Source organism: Apium graveolens, chromosome 5 (assembly GCF_009905375.1).
Source record: "Apium graveolens cultivar Ventura chromosome 5, ASM990537v1, whole genome shotgun sequence".
NCBI lineage: Eukaryota > Viridiplantae > Streptophyta > Magnoliopsida > Apiales > Apiaceae > Apium > Apium graveolens.
Window position 1 is genome coordinate 152828627 of NC_133651.1, and position 16774 is coordinate 152845400.

At 36.2% G+C, this 16774-nt stretch overlaps 2 protein-coding genes across 9 annotated transcripts in view; both read left to right on the forward strand.

Moving 5' to 3' along the window:
* Nucleotides 1-3101: 3101 nt before the first annotated feature.
* Nucleotides 3102-12233, forward strand: LOC141724581 (DNA repair protein recA homolog 3, mitochondrial-like). The gene is made up of 8 exons (XM_074526782.1): nucleotides 3102-3306; nucleotides 3586-3643; nucleotides 4262-4479; nucleotides 5541-5628; nucleotides 5718-5890; nucleotides 5975-6121; nucleotides 10885-11016; nucleotides 11617-12233. Exons 1-8 carry the CDS (start codon nucleotides 3250-3252, stop codon nucleotides 12007-12009), a joined length of 1266 nt encoding a protein of 421 aa, XP_074382883.1. The 5' UTR covers nucleotides 3102-3249; the 3' UTR covers nucleotides 12010-12233.
* Nucleotides 12234-13047: 814 nt separating this feature from the next.
* Nucleotides 13048-16774, forward strand: part of LOC141724582 (putative pre-mRNA-splicing factor ATP-dependent RNA helicase DEAH5) — a 31319-nt gene continuing 27592 nt past the window's right edge. For 3 of the 8 annotated variants that reach the window (XR_012576736.1, XR_012576731.1, XR_012576732.1), the window contains exons 1-2: nucleotides 13049-14119; nucleotides 14262-15050. Coding sequence is in view for 1 of the 8 variants with exons in the window: in XM_074526783.1 (XP_074382884.1) it covers nucleotides 13196-14119 (924 nt within the window). In the remaining 7 variants the exon portion in view is untranslated. Of the gene's footprint in view, nucleotides 14120-14242; nucleotides 15051-16774 lie in introns of all 8 variants that reach the window. The other 5 variants (XR_012576735.1, XR_012576734.1, XR_012576733.1 and 2 more) reach the window with 5 other exon arrangements.

Here is a 16774-nt window from a genome sequence, read left to right on the forward strand (position 1 = left end):
TGAGAGGCGAAGGAACTCTGGGTGCATACTTTAATATGAACTCTGAGAGACTTCGCATTTGATATTGTGCATGCTTGTGTGTAGGCTTTTTTTTCGAGTGACCTCCTGGGCTAGCTATATGGATTACCACATTAGTTTATAACACATTTAGATTAGATGTTTTTAAAATTATCGAGGAACATGTTTAGAGTATAAGTTATACCCTTCCAATGCTTTAATTAGGTTCGTAGTCTGGAGTTCATAAACTTGCAAGAGAAGAATTAATTACTAATTAATGTAACTAGCTTACGGCCCGTGCGATGCACAGGTCTTGGTTAAATATTTATATTTTTTTTTATTTCTATTTTATGTAATTTTATTAAAATTCTATATAATAATTAAATACTAAATAATGATTAAATAATTATACTTTGATTGTGTATAATTTCAAGTTAAGTTCAAATAATATAAATAGTATATGATTGATAAGATCTATGTAAATGTTTGTTGTAAATGAAATTTAAACCTGAAAACTTATATGTATCTTTATAAATAATAATATAAATATTTTTTGTTAACAAGATTCGAACCTCGAACCTGAGAACTTATATGTATCTTTATAAATAATAATATAAATGTTTGTTGTTGACGGGATTCAAACCTCAGAACTTGTATAATGCATTTTTTTAGTTTTTGGATCTAACGACTCTGATTTTTTGATGAAGAAGATCCGACGGTCGTGATTGAAAGGCATAACCAAAATGAGGGGTTAACCAAACTACAAATTATACCTCATTTCGGTTATTATAGTATAGTATAGATTACGAGACTACTAATTATTAAATATAGGGAATATTGGTTACAAATAATAAGTTGTATTTTTGTAATCAGGCAGAAGCCTTAAATCGGTATCTGGGGTTTAAGCTGAGTTGTTTGCGATTTTTGTTAGTGTCATCGGTTGCAATCTCTAAGGTACGGATTTTGTCCCCCTTTTATTCAGCGCTACTCTTCTCAGAATTAAATATCTCTGATTCGCTCAATTTCATATTTTGTTTGTTCAGTTAAAATTATTTGATCATTTTGACGGGCGGAAATTATTTTAAAAATGATTTGGAAAATCTTAAATATCTGTTTATGGGATTTTCAAAAAAAAAGTATTTATGACACCCTCTGTTTTGGAAATCTGAATTACTTGTCTCAGGTGATTTTAAGTTTTGCGAGAATATTTTATTTTGATCTCTTAGTGTGATTTTAGGGTATACCGAGTTAACCAACTGTAATGATACTACAGCCATAAACATGTCATTGCGGAACTAGTGACATGACACTTTCGTGACAGTGTGATTGGTCAATGTGTATCTTTCTGTTAGCTCTTGGGAGGAGTTTTTGCGCATTTGATATTTGTTCAAGATACGTGGGTGCACCCAGAGTTTGATTTGTGAGTTAATTTATGGTGACGTTGTATATATCGTACACGTTATCCATTATGTTGCACACATTAGGTACCCTATGATGTGTGTATTTTTATATGTTCTGATCTCGGTATGAAATATCCTAACCCCTCGTTGTTTCAGCCTTATTTTTAAAATTGTTGATTTATTAGAAATTGCAGATTGTTTATTTCCGATCCCTAGTTTTATAAACTGTATTCCAAATCCGTACTGGGCGTTTGGCTCATGCCGTATTCTTTTTCTGGCAGGTGTTTAGGGGAATCTGGGACTGTGTGACGGAGAGCTCCCTTTATTCCGTTCTTAGGATTTCAGACTTCTATCATTATTTAGAGACCTAATTACTTATTAGAGATTTCAGCATTTATATATTTGGTTGAGACAATTTGGAAATTAAATATTATTGTTGGAGATTTTTAAACTGTTTAATTATTATTTAGAAATATATTAGTGCTCTTTGTGCAGGTTTATGGATTATAAGTAATATCTCCTTTTAATTTTAAGAAGGGGGTGTTATATAAAAATAATAGTAAATTAATTATTGTTTTCATTCCATTGCAAATGAATTTTAGTTAAACAAACAAAAGAATGCATTCCTGTCTCAATCCCTTCTCACTTGCATTCCATTAATGAGCCATTGCTTAAACAACCCCTTGACTTCACTATCAAATATGATATTATGTTTAATTTTTAAGACAATTGAGGTAAAGGGTACATGATAAAAGTTTCAACTACAATTTGGTATCCCTCAAATAACTTCTGCTACAAAAGGAACTTTTATAACCACTTTTGACCATGCCATTCTTATGTGCATTTATTTTCCGTTGCATTCTGCTATTACTACTTGGCTTGCTTATCTCTGCTGTACGTAGGAAAACTAACTTAGAACTGCAATTACAATGATATATGTTGAGTTCTTGCTCTCTTGCATTCTAAATTCCACCAAACAAAGCTTTAAATAGTAAATTTCTTGCTGATTACCAAAGGCAAAAAGATCAAAAAGTAGTAGCAGAAGTTATTAGAGCAATAATGTATATCTTGGGTGATAAATATTCATGATAAAAAAAAAGAAGCAAAAACAACAAAGTGTCCTCCTTTACATCAGCGAGAAGGCATTCATAAAGGAGCCCTACATTAAACAAGATCCCTATAAAAAGGCTTGTTCTTGCATCCAAATCTTGACAATCTCAATTTCACCGCCATTTGGTATTTTCTTTCAACTCCTTAATCCTTCTTTTAATCCGATGCAATTTTAACCTGAAATAAATGTAAAGAGCCTGGGATTTTAAAATAACTAACATATAATTTAGAATTAATTAGTGGCTTAAAAATAATAAATAAATAATACTTATAAGTTAGTTAAATATATGGTTAATTTTATTCATGAGTCAATTTTTATTAACTTTAATGAATTAAAATTAATAATTTTTAAATATGAATATCTTAATTTATAAATTTTAAATTAACTTAATATTTAAAAATACAAATTTCAATACCAAATTAATAAAAATGTGAAAAATCAAAATAAATTGAAAAAAAGTACGTAATTATTATTATTCACGCTTTTCCTGTTTTTCGACTTTCAGCCGTATTAAACGACACCGTATGCCTCAAACAAATTAGTTTAATTGGAGTTTTATTATATAAAGACAGCACTCTTAAAACCCTGAAAAAGGGAGAAACAAAACCATAAACCCTATAAACAAAAACCCCATAAACAAAAATTCAAATGTGGGTTGTGTGCATCTGCTTTTAGTACTAATTTTGTAAAAGGGCATAGAATTTTCTTACTTTTCTTGAATTCTTTTGCAAATTCATTAATATGGCTAGGCTTATTCGAAGTGTTTCGTTTATCAAGAACTCGCTTCTTTCTCCTCAGGTAATTATGTAAATTCACCTTTTTTTCGTGTGTATAGCTTTTCTTTGTCTGTTCTATCTGTGTTTTGTGAAATTAGACCTCCCCGTTAGGCTTAATCAACACAAACATAATATATATGAACACATGTAAGAGTCAAATTTAACACTTAAACTAGGTCATGTTTTGTATTGTTGCAAAGTCGAAAGTATGCGAAAGTAGAACTTTGTTTAGTTATAGATGATCTTAAAAAGAAGATGATTTTTTCTTTTGTTATTAATTTTGTGGTATGTTCAAATGCAGGGTATAAGAGAGGGGTTGCTTGGAACCTCCTACCAGATTTGCAATTTTTCTGCCAAAGGTGTTGAAAGTATATCTTACATAATTTGATTTTTGTATACATTAATATGTGGTGTACCTACCAATAATGTTGCATTTTAACAAGTGAAATTGAGGTCTTGTTTAGAGTTCTGTTTTCTTTAAAGTTCTTCAGGTAAGTATTTATTTTTATATTTTTTATCTTTTTAAGTGTCTTGTGATTTTACTAATAAATTACACTCTCAAGATAATATGACATCATTTTTTAAGTAATCAACGCAAATTTGTTTTTGATGAAGTATTTGTGAAAATGTCTAAAAAGGTGTTCTTGATCCTTGAGATGTTGCCTTTTTTCAAACTGCTGAGTCTGTGATATCGTGATGGTTTCAAAACTTACATGGCGCTTAAGTGATGCCTCGTGATACCTTCATGTTGAAGTGGTTCTTTAAGTGATAGAAATTCGATATTTGCTTTTGATTCTTCCCATTTATTTGATTTTTTTTTCTACAGTGAATAGTGATTCCTTCATCAACTTCTATGCAAGATAGCTTTAAGATGTTGATTGATATGAGTTATTCTATTTGTTATAACTGCGCTAAGAAGCATGAGTCTTTTCATCGCCGAGTGAGCTAATGACCACTAGTTTTAATTCTATATGAAGGTAAAAGGAAATCTAAGTCGGAACAAAGTGATTCAGGAGAAGAAAATTTATCTAAGAAAGATCTGGCATTGAAGCAAGCATTAGATCAGATTACAACTGCATTTGGTAAGGGGTCTATAATGTGGCTTGGTCGCTCTGCCTCTCCGAAAGAAGTTCCAGTGGTTTCTACCGGATCATTTTCTTTGGATATAGCTCTGGGAATTGGTGGATTTCCAAAGGTATATTTTCTTATTTATATGTACCAGATGAGTAGTTTACATCCTGCTTATAATACCATATGTGGCAAATGTTTTGAAGTAACGAGTACAACCGCGTGGAATTCTTCCTCTTTATTATTTCTCGTACATGCATTGATTATAGTGTCCAATTTAACAAATATTAGAAGCCGGCAATACTTTCCTATATCCTTTCAGTGTTTATTTTTAATCTCATTGTGATAAAACCTGTGCATCAAAACAAGTTTGTAGCTTAATTTGTACAACAATGACAGTTGGGGAATTTAATTTGAAGGAAAAACAAATCCTTTTTTATATTTTGGCAAGGTATCAAAATAGAACCAGAAGTATCACGGTGCTTTTAAGACCATGAGGTGTTTGTATGGGATGCAGATACTTCTGGATTTTAAGTCCCGGATGTTTTTCGATTATATATTTAATAAGTACTAAATCCATTGTACCTAGTGCAAAAGGCTCCCACATCACCCGGGTATGGTGAAGTTCATGGTGTTTGTGTACGCAGCCTGACCATTATTTTTAATATGATTTTATATCCCTGACTAGCGGAAGATGAACCAAAACTTCTTGGTACACTCAAACTAAAAGTAGTTAATGATGCTAAAATGAAAAATATAATGGATTAGAGGTTTTAGGAATAATACTGGAAATTCGTAGTATGTATATGACTTGTTGAGATTGATCTGTAAGCATTGTCTGCACTTATGTATCCATGTTATAGAACATGGTGCATTCACAAACATGCATGAAGTTTTCTGAATACTTGAAGAGAATTTTCCTAGTGTGTGCGTGTGAACGGCGCATGCTTTTATATACGTGCATGTATAGGTTTTCTAGTTATTAGTTTTTACTTTTTAGGTACCTTTAGACCCGTTAGCAAAATCCCGCTTATAGTGTATTTTCAGCCATTACTTTGTAGTTATATTTTTAGTAGTTATCAGCCGTTACATGCAATTTTCTATAAGCCTTGTTGCTACAGATGAAATATTTTATCATATATTTTCTGCCACTATTTTGTGCCCGCATCTCTATGCCTTTTTCTGCAGGGACGAGTTGTTGAGATTTATGGTCCGGAGGCTTCTGGAAAAACAACTTTAGCACTGCATGTAATAGCTGAAGCACAAAAGCAAGGAGGTTTCACTGTTGCTCCTTGTGGTCACTGACTATCATTTTTCTGCATCGATCTATCATAATTCTTTACCATTTTTCTTTTTCCATTGTAGGTTACTGTGTCTTCATTGATGCCGAGCATGCTCTTGATCCAGTTCTAGCCAAATCCATTGGCGTAAACACTGAAAATTTACTACTCTCACAACCAGACTGTGGTGAACAAGCTCTCAGTCTTGTGGATACTATTATCCGCAGTGGTTCAGTGGACGTTGTTGTTGTAGACAGTGTAAGTAAGATGTTTCTTCACTAATCTTGATTAGTCTTACTCAAAAATATTTTTCCTCGTATTATTTTGCTTTATTACTGGTAGGTTGCTGCTCTTGTGCCTAAAGGTGAACTTGATGGAGAGATGGGAGATGCACACATGGCAATGCAAGCTAGACTTATGAGCCAGGCACTACGCAAATTAAGCCATTCTTTGTCCCTGTCACAGACTATATTGATATTTATAAATCAGGTATCTACACATTCCTAGGGTCGCTCCTGATTCATACAATGCATATACCACTTTGCTATATATTCTCTTCCATCAACCTTTTCATCATCACTCCGAGCCCGAGGAATTAGCTGTTCCTAAATTTTGAAGTAGGCATGTGCTCAGTTAATTTACGCATTAGTTCACTTACATATGTCCTCACTACTACCGTAGAACCCCTCTAAATTAATAATCTCAAAAGTGATAACTTCTCTAAAGTAATAAAAAATCTTGGTCCCAAGTAGGGACTGTCAACATTATTGTCACTATTTCTCTAACAGATTTGAAGCAGCAGAATCAAAATACCCAGGCTTATGAGCAGAATTTTTGTCACCTGAGATGCCCAAGGTTGAAAAAGCATTAACTATCATTTGCTGGATCATTTCAGGAGTAACAGTAGACTGACCAAAATTAGGAGCATTTGAGGATCCAACTGAGGCGTTGTAGGCAATTCCGGATTTCCTTGGAGGCCGGATGAGACAATCTTTGATGATATGCCCTGTCTTCTTACAGTAATTGCAAAATTTTTTAGTGCAATTTGTAGAAACATGTCCGAATTCTCTACAATTATAACATTGGATATTACTCATATCTCTTCCACCTTTATGCTTTCCCTGGGTAGCGTAGGCAACTGGAATTGGAGCAGTATTTTGAGCTTTTTGCTCGATGAAAGTTTGTGTCACAAGCCTTTGTTCTTCACGAAGAAGCTCACCTAGGCAAATGTCCATTGAAGGAACCGGGTGCCTATTCATGAGATTGGACTTGATAGGCTCAAAATCTCCTCTTAATTTCATTAAAAATTGATCGCGTTTGCAAGTTTCATGTACACTTTGAACAACACTTAGTCCTTCAGAAGGCACACTTTCATACACAATATCGGTGTATTCTCCCCATAAATTCTCAAAAGAAGAATAAAACTCTTGAATCGTCAAGCTCCCTTGACTGAGTTGCCCCAACTCAAGCTCTAATTGAAAACGTCGGGCTGCGTTGCTTTGGTTGTAAATTTTCTTCAAGTAGCCCCACATATCTTTAGAAGTCATGTATGGCCTGAGATTGAGAATCATGGAAGGTTCCATACTCCCGAGAATCCAAGACATAATTTGAGCATCCTTCACCTTTCATTTTGCAAGTTGGTCCTTTTCTTTGGTGTCGGGTGCAGAAATTGTACCATCAACATAACCCAATAATTCCTTTCCCTTAACAAGAATTTCGAATTGAAAAGACCAAGCAGAATAGTTCTTTCCATTAAATCGAACAAGAAAGTTATCTGATCGCTCTAGTGACATGATTTAAGAAGAAATAAGAACCAAAATATGAATTCCAAGAAAGACGAAGTAAAAAAACAGACTAAAACTTTGAAGCTGGACAAGAAAACAAGAGCAGATTTTTCTTTAAATAACCAGCTCTGATACCATGATAAAGATGCAAGAAAATGATATGAATTCTGATGATTTTACATACAAACAAGCTCCTGCATTTATAGGTACAGCAGAGCTAATTACAGCTACAAATCAGTGACCAAATCCCTTGATATCAGCCTAACAAATCCCTCACAATCAGGCTCTGAATCAACCTATAAAGTCAACTTAATACAATTGTTATCTATCAGATTTACAGCTACTATCTATGCAAATATACAGCTGTTAATATACAATCTATTAGAGAAATAGTGACAATAATGTGTACCGGCTCAATTCTGGTGTGAAGCCTTGTCTACCGCTGTCTATTTGATTAATAAATTACCATCTCCCAACTTAAACAATGAATCACCTTACTTCCTCCTGTTTAAACATGCACCGGATTATTCCCATCTACACATTTTCGGATGTGTTTGCTTCGTTCATCTTCAACCACATGAAAGGAATAAACTTAGTTCTCAATCAGCCAAATGTTCTTTCTTAGGATATGGTGGCCCTCAAAAAGGTTTTCTTTGCTATGACCCTAATGTTCGTCGAATTCGTGTATCTAGAAATGTGATTTTCTTTGAAAATCAACCGTTCTTTAGCACACAAATAATTTCAGAACCCTTATCTATAGCTACACTGCCACATTTTCCCGAGTCATCACAACCAAAAGAAAGATTCAAACCTGGTCATGTTTATAATAGACGCACTTTGGCTCCTCGGAATCTTCCCGAAGCATGTGATCCTGTTATATCTAGTTCTAATGATCATCCTCCTCTTCGGAGAAACTCTAGAAGCTCGAAACCTCCTGACAGGTATGGTTTTTTAAACCAAGTAGCCATGTCCACTACTTTGTCTTCTATTGCTATCCCTACTTGTTATAAACAGGCCATGGAACATGAGTGTAGGCAACAAGCAATGGAAACGGAACTTCAAACTCTTGCTGAAAATCATACTTAGGACATTGTTCCTTTACCTCCAAATGTCAAGCCAATTGGTAGTAAGTGGGTCTACCGTGTGAAATTTAAGTCTGATGGCTCCTTAGATAGATACAAAGCTCGCCTGGTTGCACTTGGAAATAAGCAAGAATATGGCCTTAACTATCAAGAGACATTTGCGCCAGTTGCTAAGATGACCACGGTAAGAACCATTCTTGCTGTTGCTGCTTCTAAATCTTGGCCTTTACATCAAAAAATGCTTTCTTAAATGGGGATCTCAAAAAGGAAATTTACATGAAGCTTCCACATGGTATGGCATGGATAGATCCTAACAAAGTTTGCAAGTTAAGACGCACATTGTATGGGTTGAGGCAGTCTCCTAGAGAGTGGTTTGATAAGTTTCGCAGTACTCTTATTAACTTCTCTTTTACACAAAGTCAATATGATTCATCTCTATTCTTTCATAAGACAGCAGCTGGTATGGTGTTTGTCTTAGTTTACGTTGATGATATTATAATCACCGGTGATGACTCTGTGCTAATATCGCAACTCAAAGATATGTTGCATAGTACATTTCAAATGAAAGATCTTGGGAATCTTAATTATTTTTTGGGTCTAGAAGTTCATTCTCGAGGTCAAGGTGTATTTCTCAATCAGCATAAATATATCAAAGATGTTATTGACTTGGCTGGTTTAAAGGAGGCTACTGCTGTTGATACTCCAATGGAGGTGAATGTCAAATATCAAAAAGATGAAGGGGAGCTTCTGCCTAATCCTTATTTATATAGATAGCTGGTTGGAAGCCTTATTTACCTCACTATTACAAGACCTGACATCTCATATGTTGTTCATATTGTTAGTAGATTCATGCAATCACCTCGACATCTTCATCTTGTTGTAGTTAAGCGTATTATTCGATATTTAATTGGGTCACCTACTCGTGGACTGTTTTTCCCACACAACCCGATCTTCGTTTGATAGCATATAGTGATGCTGATTGGGCTGGTTGCCCAGATACTAGAAAATCTATAACTTGATGGTGTGTATTTCTTGGAGATGTCTTGATTTCGTGGAAGTGCAAGAAGCAAGACCATGTCTCTAAATCTTCCACAGTCAGAATATAGAGCGATGTCTGCAACTTGTTCATAAATTGTATGGTTACGTGGTCTTCTTTCTGAGCTAGGAGTGTCTCAAATTAATCCTACTCCGCTCTATGCTGATAACAAAAGCGCCATTCAAATTGTTGCAAATCCGGTCTATCATGAGCGTACAAAACACATCGAAGTGGATTGTCATTATATTAGGTGTTATTGAACTTCCTCATGTTAATACTAATTTTCAAACAGCTGATGTCTTCACGAAAGCCTTGACGCGCCAAAGACACCAGTTTCTTAGTGGCAAATTGATGCTGCTAGATTTACCGGCATCAATTTGAGGGGGGATGTCAACATTATTGTCACTATTTCTCTAACAGATTGAGTGTATATTAACAGCTGTATATTTGCATAGATAGTAGCTGTAAATCTGATAGATAACAGCTGTATTAAGCTGACTTTATAGGCTGATTCAGAGCCTGATTGTGAGGGATTTGTTAGGCTGATATCAAGAGATTTGGTCACTGATTTGTAGCTGTAATTAGCTCTGATGTACCTATAAATACATGAGCTTGTTTGTATGTAAAATCATCAGAATTCATATCATTTTCTTGCATCTTTGTCAGGGACCAATATTAAAATTTAATAACCCCCTCTGTCGTGATAATTTATATTTTTCAGAAATTTATAGTGTTAAAGACTGGTCCCGATTTTCGCATAAAGTGATATATTTGATTACACATACAATTTTATATATTTTATGTAAATATAAAATAGTTTTTTATGCTAATTAATTATAGATTCTCTTATCTAATAACTTTTAAAGTAGTCATGATCATATTTATTGCATTTAATTGGTCGTTGTGATCTTCATATTTTGGAAAATGTCAATCTAAAAAAATAATATTATTGAATTTATAGGTAATTTTTGACATAAAAGCGTTAATTATACATAATTTTGGTATATATTCTATAATTGAAAGAAACTATGTATATCCTATATATTCTGGTGTATAAATAAAGTTTGATTATTTTGAAGTTGAAAAAGTATAAACCTCTCTAAAGTGATAATTATTCCTGGTCCTAAGGATATCACTTTAGAGGGGGTTATACTGTATATTGAGGTCTTTAAATGTTCTATAGAACCCCCCCCCTCCCCCCACACAGACACTGAGTACCTGTGCACGGAAAACCTGAATTACGGCAGTTATTCTATTTGTTGACAAAAGTAGCTGGTGATTCCTTGTTCTCATTGTAAACAGTTACATTTATCGGTATTAAACTTTCTTTCTATGTACCCTTCTACTCAGGTGAGGGCAAAGCTATCTATTACAGGTTTTGGCGGGCCCACTGAAGTTACATGTGGTGGAAATGCCCTGAAGTTCTATGCTTCAATGCGTTTAAATGTTCGGAGAATCGGTTTCGTCAAGAAAGGAGAAGAGGTACTTAATATGTTTATTTATGCATAATTTAGAGGGATTCTGTAGGAATATATGTTGCCTTCTCAAGGCACATTCCTAATAAAGTTAGGAGCATATATCATATGTTTATAGTTTTCTCTATCTCTTTAATCTTGCGCGACAAGAAAGATACGAATCAGTTCTTTTGTACCGTTGATAAATATTCTGTGATACAGAACAAGAGCTCCATTTTCTTCTGATACAGTAATAAAACCAATGTCTGCCTAAGCAGTAAGCACTATAACTGGATATGATATCAATTTGGACAATTAAAGTCTAAAATGATGTAATTTTGGTCAGGCAAGTGAGACAAGCCTAGATAAATTCCAAAGCAAAGCTAAAATTAAATCTACATTACAATTATCTTATTTATGTTTTACACAATTATTTTAAGCTTCTTCCACATTTGCGAACTTTTAAAATAATCAAATTGTTTCATTTGATTATAACAGATTCCTGTCTTATTGTATTAACTATAAAGTCATACCCAATGTTAAAGTTGACTCAGTTTTAGGGATTTCGTGGTTATGATTTTGATGTCAATGTTTTCTTATAACTTTCTTCATTTTTATGCTTGCACAGACTATTGGAAGTCAAGTTCTTGTGAAGATTGTAAAAAATAAGCATGCCCCTCCATTTAGAACTGCACAATTTGAGCTTGAGTTTGGAAAGGGCATATGTCAGGAAGCCGAAGTCATAGAGTTGGGTTGCAAACATAAATTTATTACAAAATCAGGTAGCTTCTATAATTTGAATGGTAAGAATTACCATGGTAAGGACGCTCTTAAGCGTTACCTAGCTGAGAACGAAAGTGTGAAAGATGAACTTATGGTAAAGCTCAGAGAGAAGCTCATGAAATGCGAGTCGGAGAAGGATGCAGAGATAGATATTGAGACTGAGGAAGGAGTTATGACTGAGATGGTTGCTTCAGTAGAGACATCTGAAGAAGACTTAGTGGCTGCAGTTGAGGCATAACCTTGTGAGTGTTTTTTTTATTACTAGTCTGCTTTTCCCTGGATTGAACAATTTTGGCTGCAAAATTTTTGCTACCTGTTGTACAAGTAGGTCCAAACCTCAGTGATTGTGTTTTCATAGTTTCCCACTGTGCCTAATGTAAATTTGGTCCCATATGCAACATGTTGAAAATATTCTGATGTATTAGCTCATATATGCAGGAGACGCCTAGTCTTTAAATTCTATTCATATACTTGTTCTCATTTACACAATTCAGAAAATACAAATCCGTAACATATATGGTTACTTTTTTTGAAATACTTAATAAGAATACTTCCTTTTATTTTGTTTCTTTTGACTATCTGATCGAAGCCAAATACTCAATTGCAAAGATGTATTTTAATTGTTAAAATTTATTTAAAGATATCTAATAGCTATTTTAATATGTTCTCAAAAGAAATCATTGCAAGGTTTACATGAAATATTAGTCGAAAGAATGCTTTCATTATCTATCTAAAATAATAATTCTAAAAAGTCACAAACACACAAATTAACAATTATAACATAAATAGAATATTTACCATAAAAAATATAAATATTAAATTGAACTAAATAATATTTTTAAAAGCCAATACCATTCTTATAACATAAATGTTCAGTAATAATTTGATATTTTATTTATTTAGTTTATCAATTTATCTGGTAAAATATAATATCAATTAAAAATAAAGAACTTACCAAGAAGAGTTTAATTCACTTATGATTTTATTTCTTTTTCCATGTAATTAAAGATAAAAGAAATTGACAAATAAAATTTCTGCAATTGCTTTATCATTTTTCTTACTTATGATATTAAAACAGAAATGTTGTAGGGAATAATTACGATTTAAACTTTTAAATTTAAAAATTATAGTATACTCTATGATTTAGATGATAATAGTTTGGGCCTAATAGAAAAAGACAAAAAAGGAAAAAAAAAGGAATATAAATGGCGGACCTGGCCCAATATTAAAACAGAGATGTGGTCGGGAATAATTACAATTTAAACTTTGAAATATTAAAAATTAAAAATGATAATAAGCTCAGTGAATTAGATAGGGTGGCTGCGATGTCAGTGGCTAAGAGAGTTTGGGTGGCGTTTAGGTGAGAAATCGGGTATGCCATCCGGTTTGAGGACTGTACAGGTCCAGACACTGTTATTAAGTACATGACCGATGGTATGCTCATGAGAGAGATCCTTATTGATGATAATTTATCCCAGTATTCTGTCATTATGCTTGATGAAGCTCACGAGAGGACAATCCACACGGATGTCCTTTTTAGACTCTTAAAGCAACTAATTCAGAGGAGGCGTGACCTTCTTTTGATTGTCACTTCTGCCACTTTAGATGCACAAAAATTTTCAGGTTATTTCTTCAATTGCAACATATTCACCATCCCTGGAAGGACATTTCCTGTGGAGATTTTCTACACCAAACAGCCAGAGACTGACTACCTAAATGCAGCTCTCATCACTGTTCTGCAGATTCACTTGACAGAACCTGCTGGTGACATCCTTCTCTTTTTGACTGGTCATGAAGAGATTGATTATGCTTTCCAATGTCTTTATGAGAGGATGAAAGGGTTAGGTAAGAATGTACCTGATTTAATCCCTTTACCAGTCTACAGTGCCCTCCCTAGTGAAATGCAATCCCGGATATTTGAACCAGCTCCCCCAGGTAAGCGGAAAGTGGTAGTTGCAACCAATATTGCTGAAGCATCACTAACTATAGATGGGATATACTATGTCATTGATCCTGGGTTCGCAAAGCAAAATGTTTACAATCCTAAGCAAGGACTTGATTCACTGGTTATAACTCCTATCTCACCGGCATCAGCCAAGCAGCGAGCTGGACGCGCAGGTCGTACAGGGCCAGGGAAGTGTTACCGCCTTTATACAGAGAGTGCCTTCCACAACGAGATGTCTCCAACTACAATACCCAAAATTCAGAGAATAAATCTTGGGTTTACGACTCTCAGTATGAAAGCAAAGAATTTTTTCGGGCCATGGTGTTATGAGAATTTCATCCAGTCAAGATCTCTAAGGAGGGCACAAGATGTTCGAAAGCAACTTGTGGCGATTATGGATTAAGTATGAGTTTCTATCTTGCTTTTTTTACAGCTAACAGTTTATACAGCGATTCTTAGTTAACGATATATGTGATTTGTCAATTTTGTTTGTGCTTTTTTGTTCTTGCTGGATGCCACCTGATAGTACATATGGCTCCTGTTAGGCCTACTCCTAAGCTCCTAACTCCATACAGCTCCTGGGAGGCCTACTCCTAAGCTCCTAACTCCATACAGCTCCTGGGAGGCCTACTCCTAAGCTCCTAACTCCATACAGCTCCTGGGATGCCTACTCCTAGGCTCATAACTCCACGCAGCTCCTGGAGGGAGTAGTCCCGCATACCACCACTCCTGACCAGCTCGGTCCCGCAAGCAGAGCCTTGATAAACCCCGACACGTGAGACGTTGGCCCAGGCACGTGACGGGAACAACTGTCACACATCAATAATGGGAATAATCAGGGCACGTGTCAGAGGATCCTCAGAACATTCATCGACCAGTCCTACGCCGACACGTGTAAAGCATCCACTCCAGCCAGGTGCCCTCCGCTCCCAGAACCAATGGCTACGATTCAAAGGTACCAACCCCAAAACCCTACCCTTGAGCTATAAGTAGCCCAAGAAGGTGAGATTTTGGGGTTAATCATTCTCACACAGTCATACACATATACAGCCACCCTGCATTCATATCCATCTTCATCTTCCCAAAAAGCTAGTTCTTACTCTCACGCCGGAGGCGCTGCGGGACTCCAACCCCCCTTCCGGTGTTGTTTTGTAGGAACCCAACCACAGCTACACCTCTACAGCGGAGAAGGATCCAGGACGCCGTCGAAGGAGCAGCCCCGCCACCAGGAGTTATCATTTGGCGCTAGAAGGAGGGGCGGCATCCTTGGGTCTCGGTGCCCCTGGATTCATCTTCATCAACAAACTCTTCAAAGAGTCCATTTATTCAAACTTGTAAGAACTCAAGCAACCAACCTTTTCCGTAAGCATGAATATTGTTTATATCGGCCGCGTTTGTATGTGCTCGTTACTTTAGGTCGCGCTTGTGTGAGCCCGTTTTGTTGATTTAAACCACGTTTGTGTGAGCTATCGTTAGTTTTAATTGTTATTGTTCTAGTTTGAATATAGCATTTGCATTGTACTTCATCGTTGAACAGTCCCATAAAATCGTTTGAGCTGCTCCCATGAAGCTATTTGTTAGTATTTGTTGTTATTCTGGGTAGTTTCTGCAAATCTTATAAAGCAACCTTAGACCGATATTCTCTGTGCCATATTGTTGTTATTTGTTGTTGGTATTATTGAGAAATGGCAAGACCAGGAAAGAATACCTCTGGAAGGCCATCTGCTAGCGCTCAGGTCTAGGAGCCGGACCACTTCCAGGCTCTTGACCCAGGAGCCGAGAGAGAAACATTCCAGGAGCAACCACTACACACTCCTGTAATGGAGAGAATTGTAAACACAAGGGATGCCAGGACCCTCATAGAGCTCAATCAGTACAAGTACACCAATGTCCTGGTAGCCGAAGAGCACATGGCTAACCTCACAAGTGATGAACTAGCAGAAGCAATCAGACTATACAGACAGGAGCAGACCCGCCTCCAAGAAGAGGCAGAACTAGAGGAGGAGCCGGAGGAGTCCGGGGACTCCCAGCAATCAAAGAGGTCTGTATTCGACCGCATTGGAGCCAAAGGAAAGAAAAGCAAAAAAGACCAAGGCAAGAAAGAAGCGGAAGCTGCTAAATAGAGAAAGTTGGAAGAAGTCCGGGAGCAAATCAGGAAAGAAGAAGAAGCAAAGCTCGAGCTAAAGATCCAAAAGAGAATGCAATTAGAAGAAGAGAAGCTGTTGACCAAGTCTAGGAGCAAAAGAGCCCGGAGAGACCCTACTCCGGAGCTGATTTCTGATGATGAAGAAGAAGAGAAGCAGAAGGACCTAAAAGACATGATCTATGAATTGCAGAGGAAGATGGATAGAGACTCAGGAGTGGAGATTGGAGAGACACTCACTCCTTTCAGCCACTCCTTAGAAGCTATCCCCAGGCAGCGGAACTTGAAGCATTACAACTTCGATTCCTTCGATGGTCTGGGAGACCCGGAGGAGCACTTGAACTACTTTGAGCAGATAGCGCAGATATATTACTACAATGACTTGACGAAATCAAGGTTCTTCGCTTCAACCCTTAAGGGAGGGGCCCAGAGATGGTTCAGCAGAATCCTCTCCCGCAGCATCCACTCCTGGAAGGAATTTCGAGCCTCTTTCCTTAGGAGATTTCGGGCGAACAAAACGCACGAAATGCACATGTGTCACCTGGAGACGATCCGGCAGCACGACAATGAGTCCCTCTCTGCATACATGCGCCAGTTCCAGGAAGCAATCAATAAAGTTTCAAATCTGGATGAGAGGGAAGCTTTAAGCATCTTTAGAAGAAACCTGGACCCAGAGCACAACGAAAGGTATATTGTGGAGCTAATCAATAAGGAGCCGCAAAGTCTGGCAGCAGCTTATTCCATGGCTGCCAGATTCATTAAGGAAACAGATGTGCTCCAGGCAATGAGAATGACCCAGAATGGGGGGTCCAGGAGTAAAAACACTGATGACCGACCGAAAGGGGGTTACCATCAGGACAAGAAATTCAAGCAAAGCAACCAAAGCCAAGAAAGACAAGCAAACCCGGTTTTCCA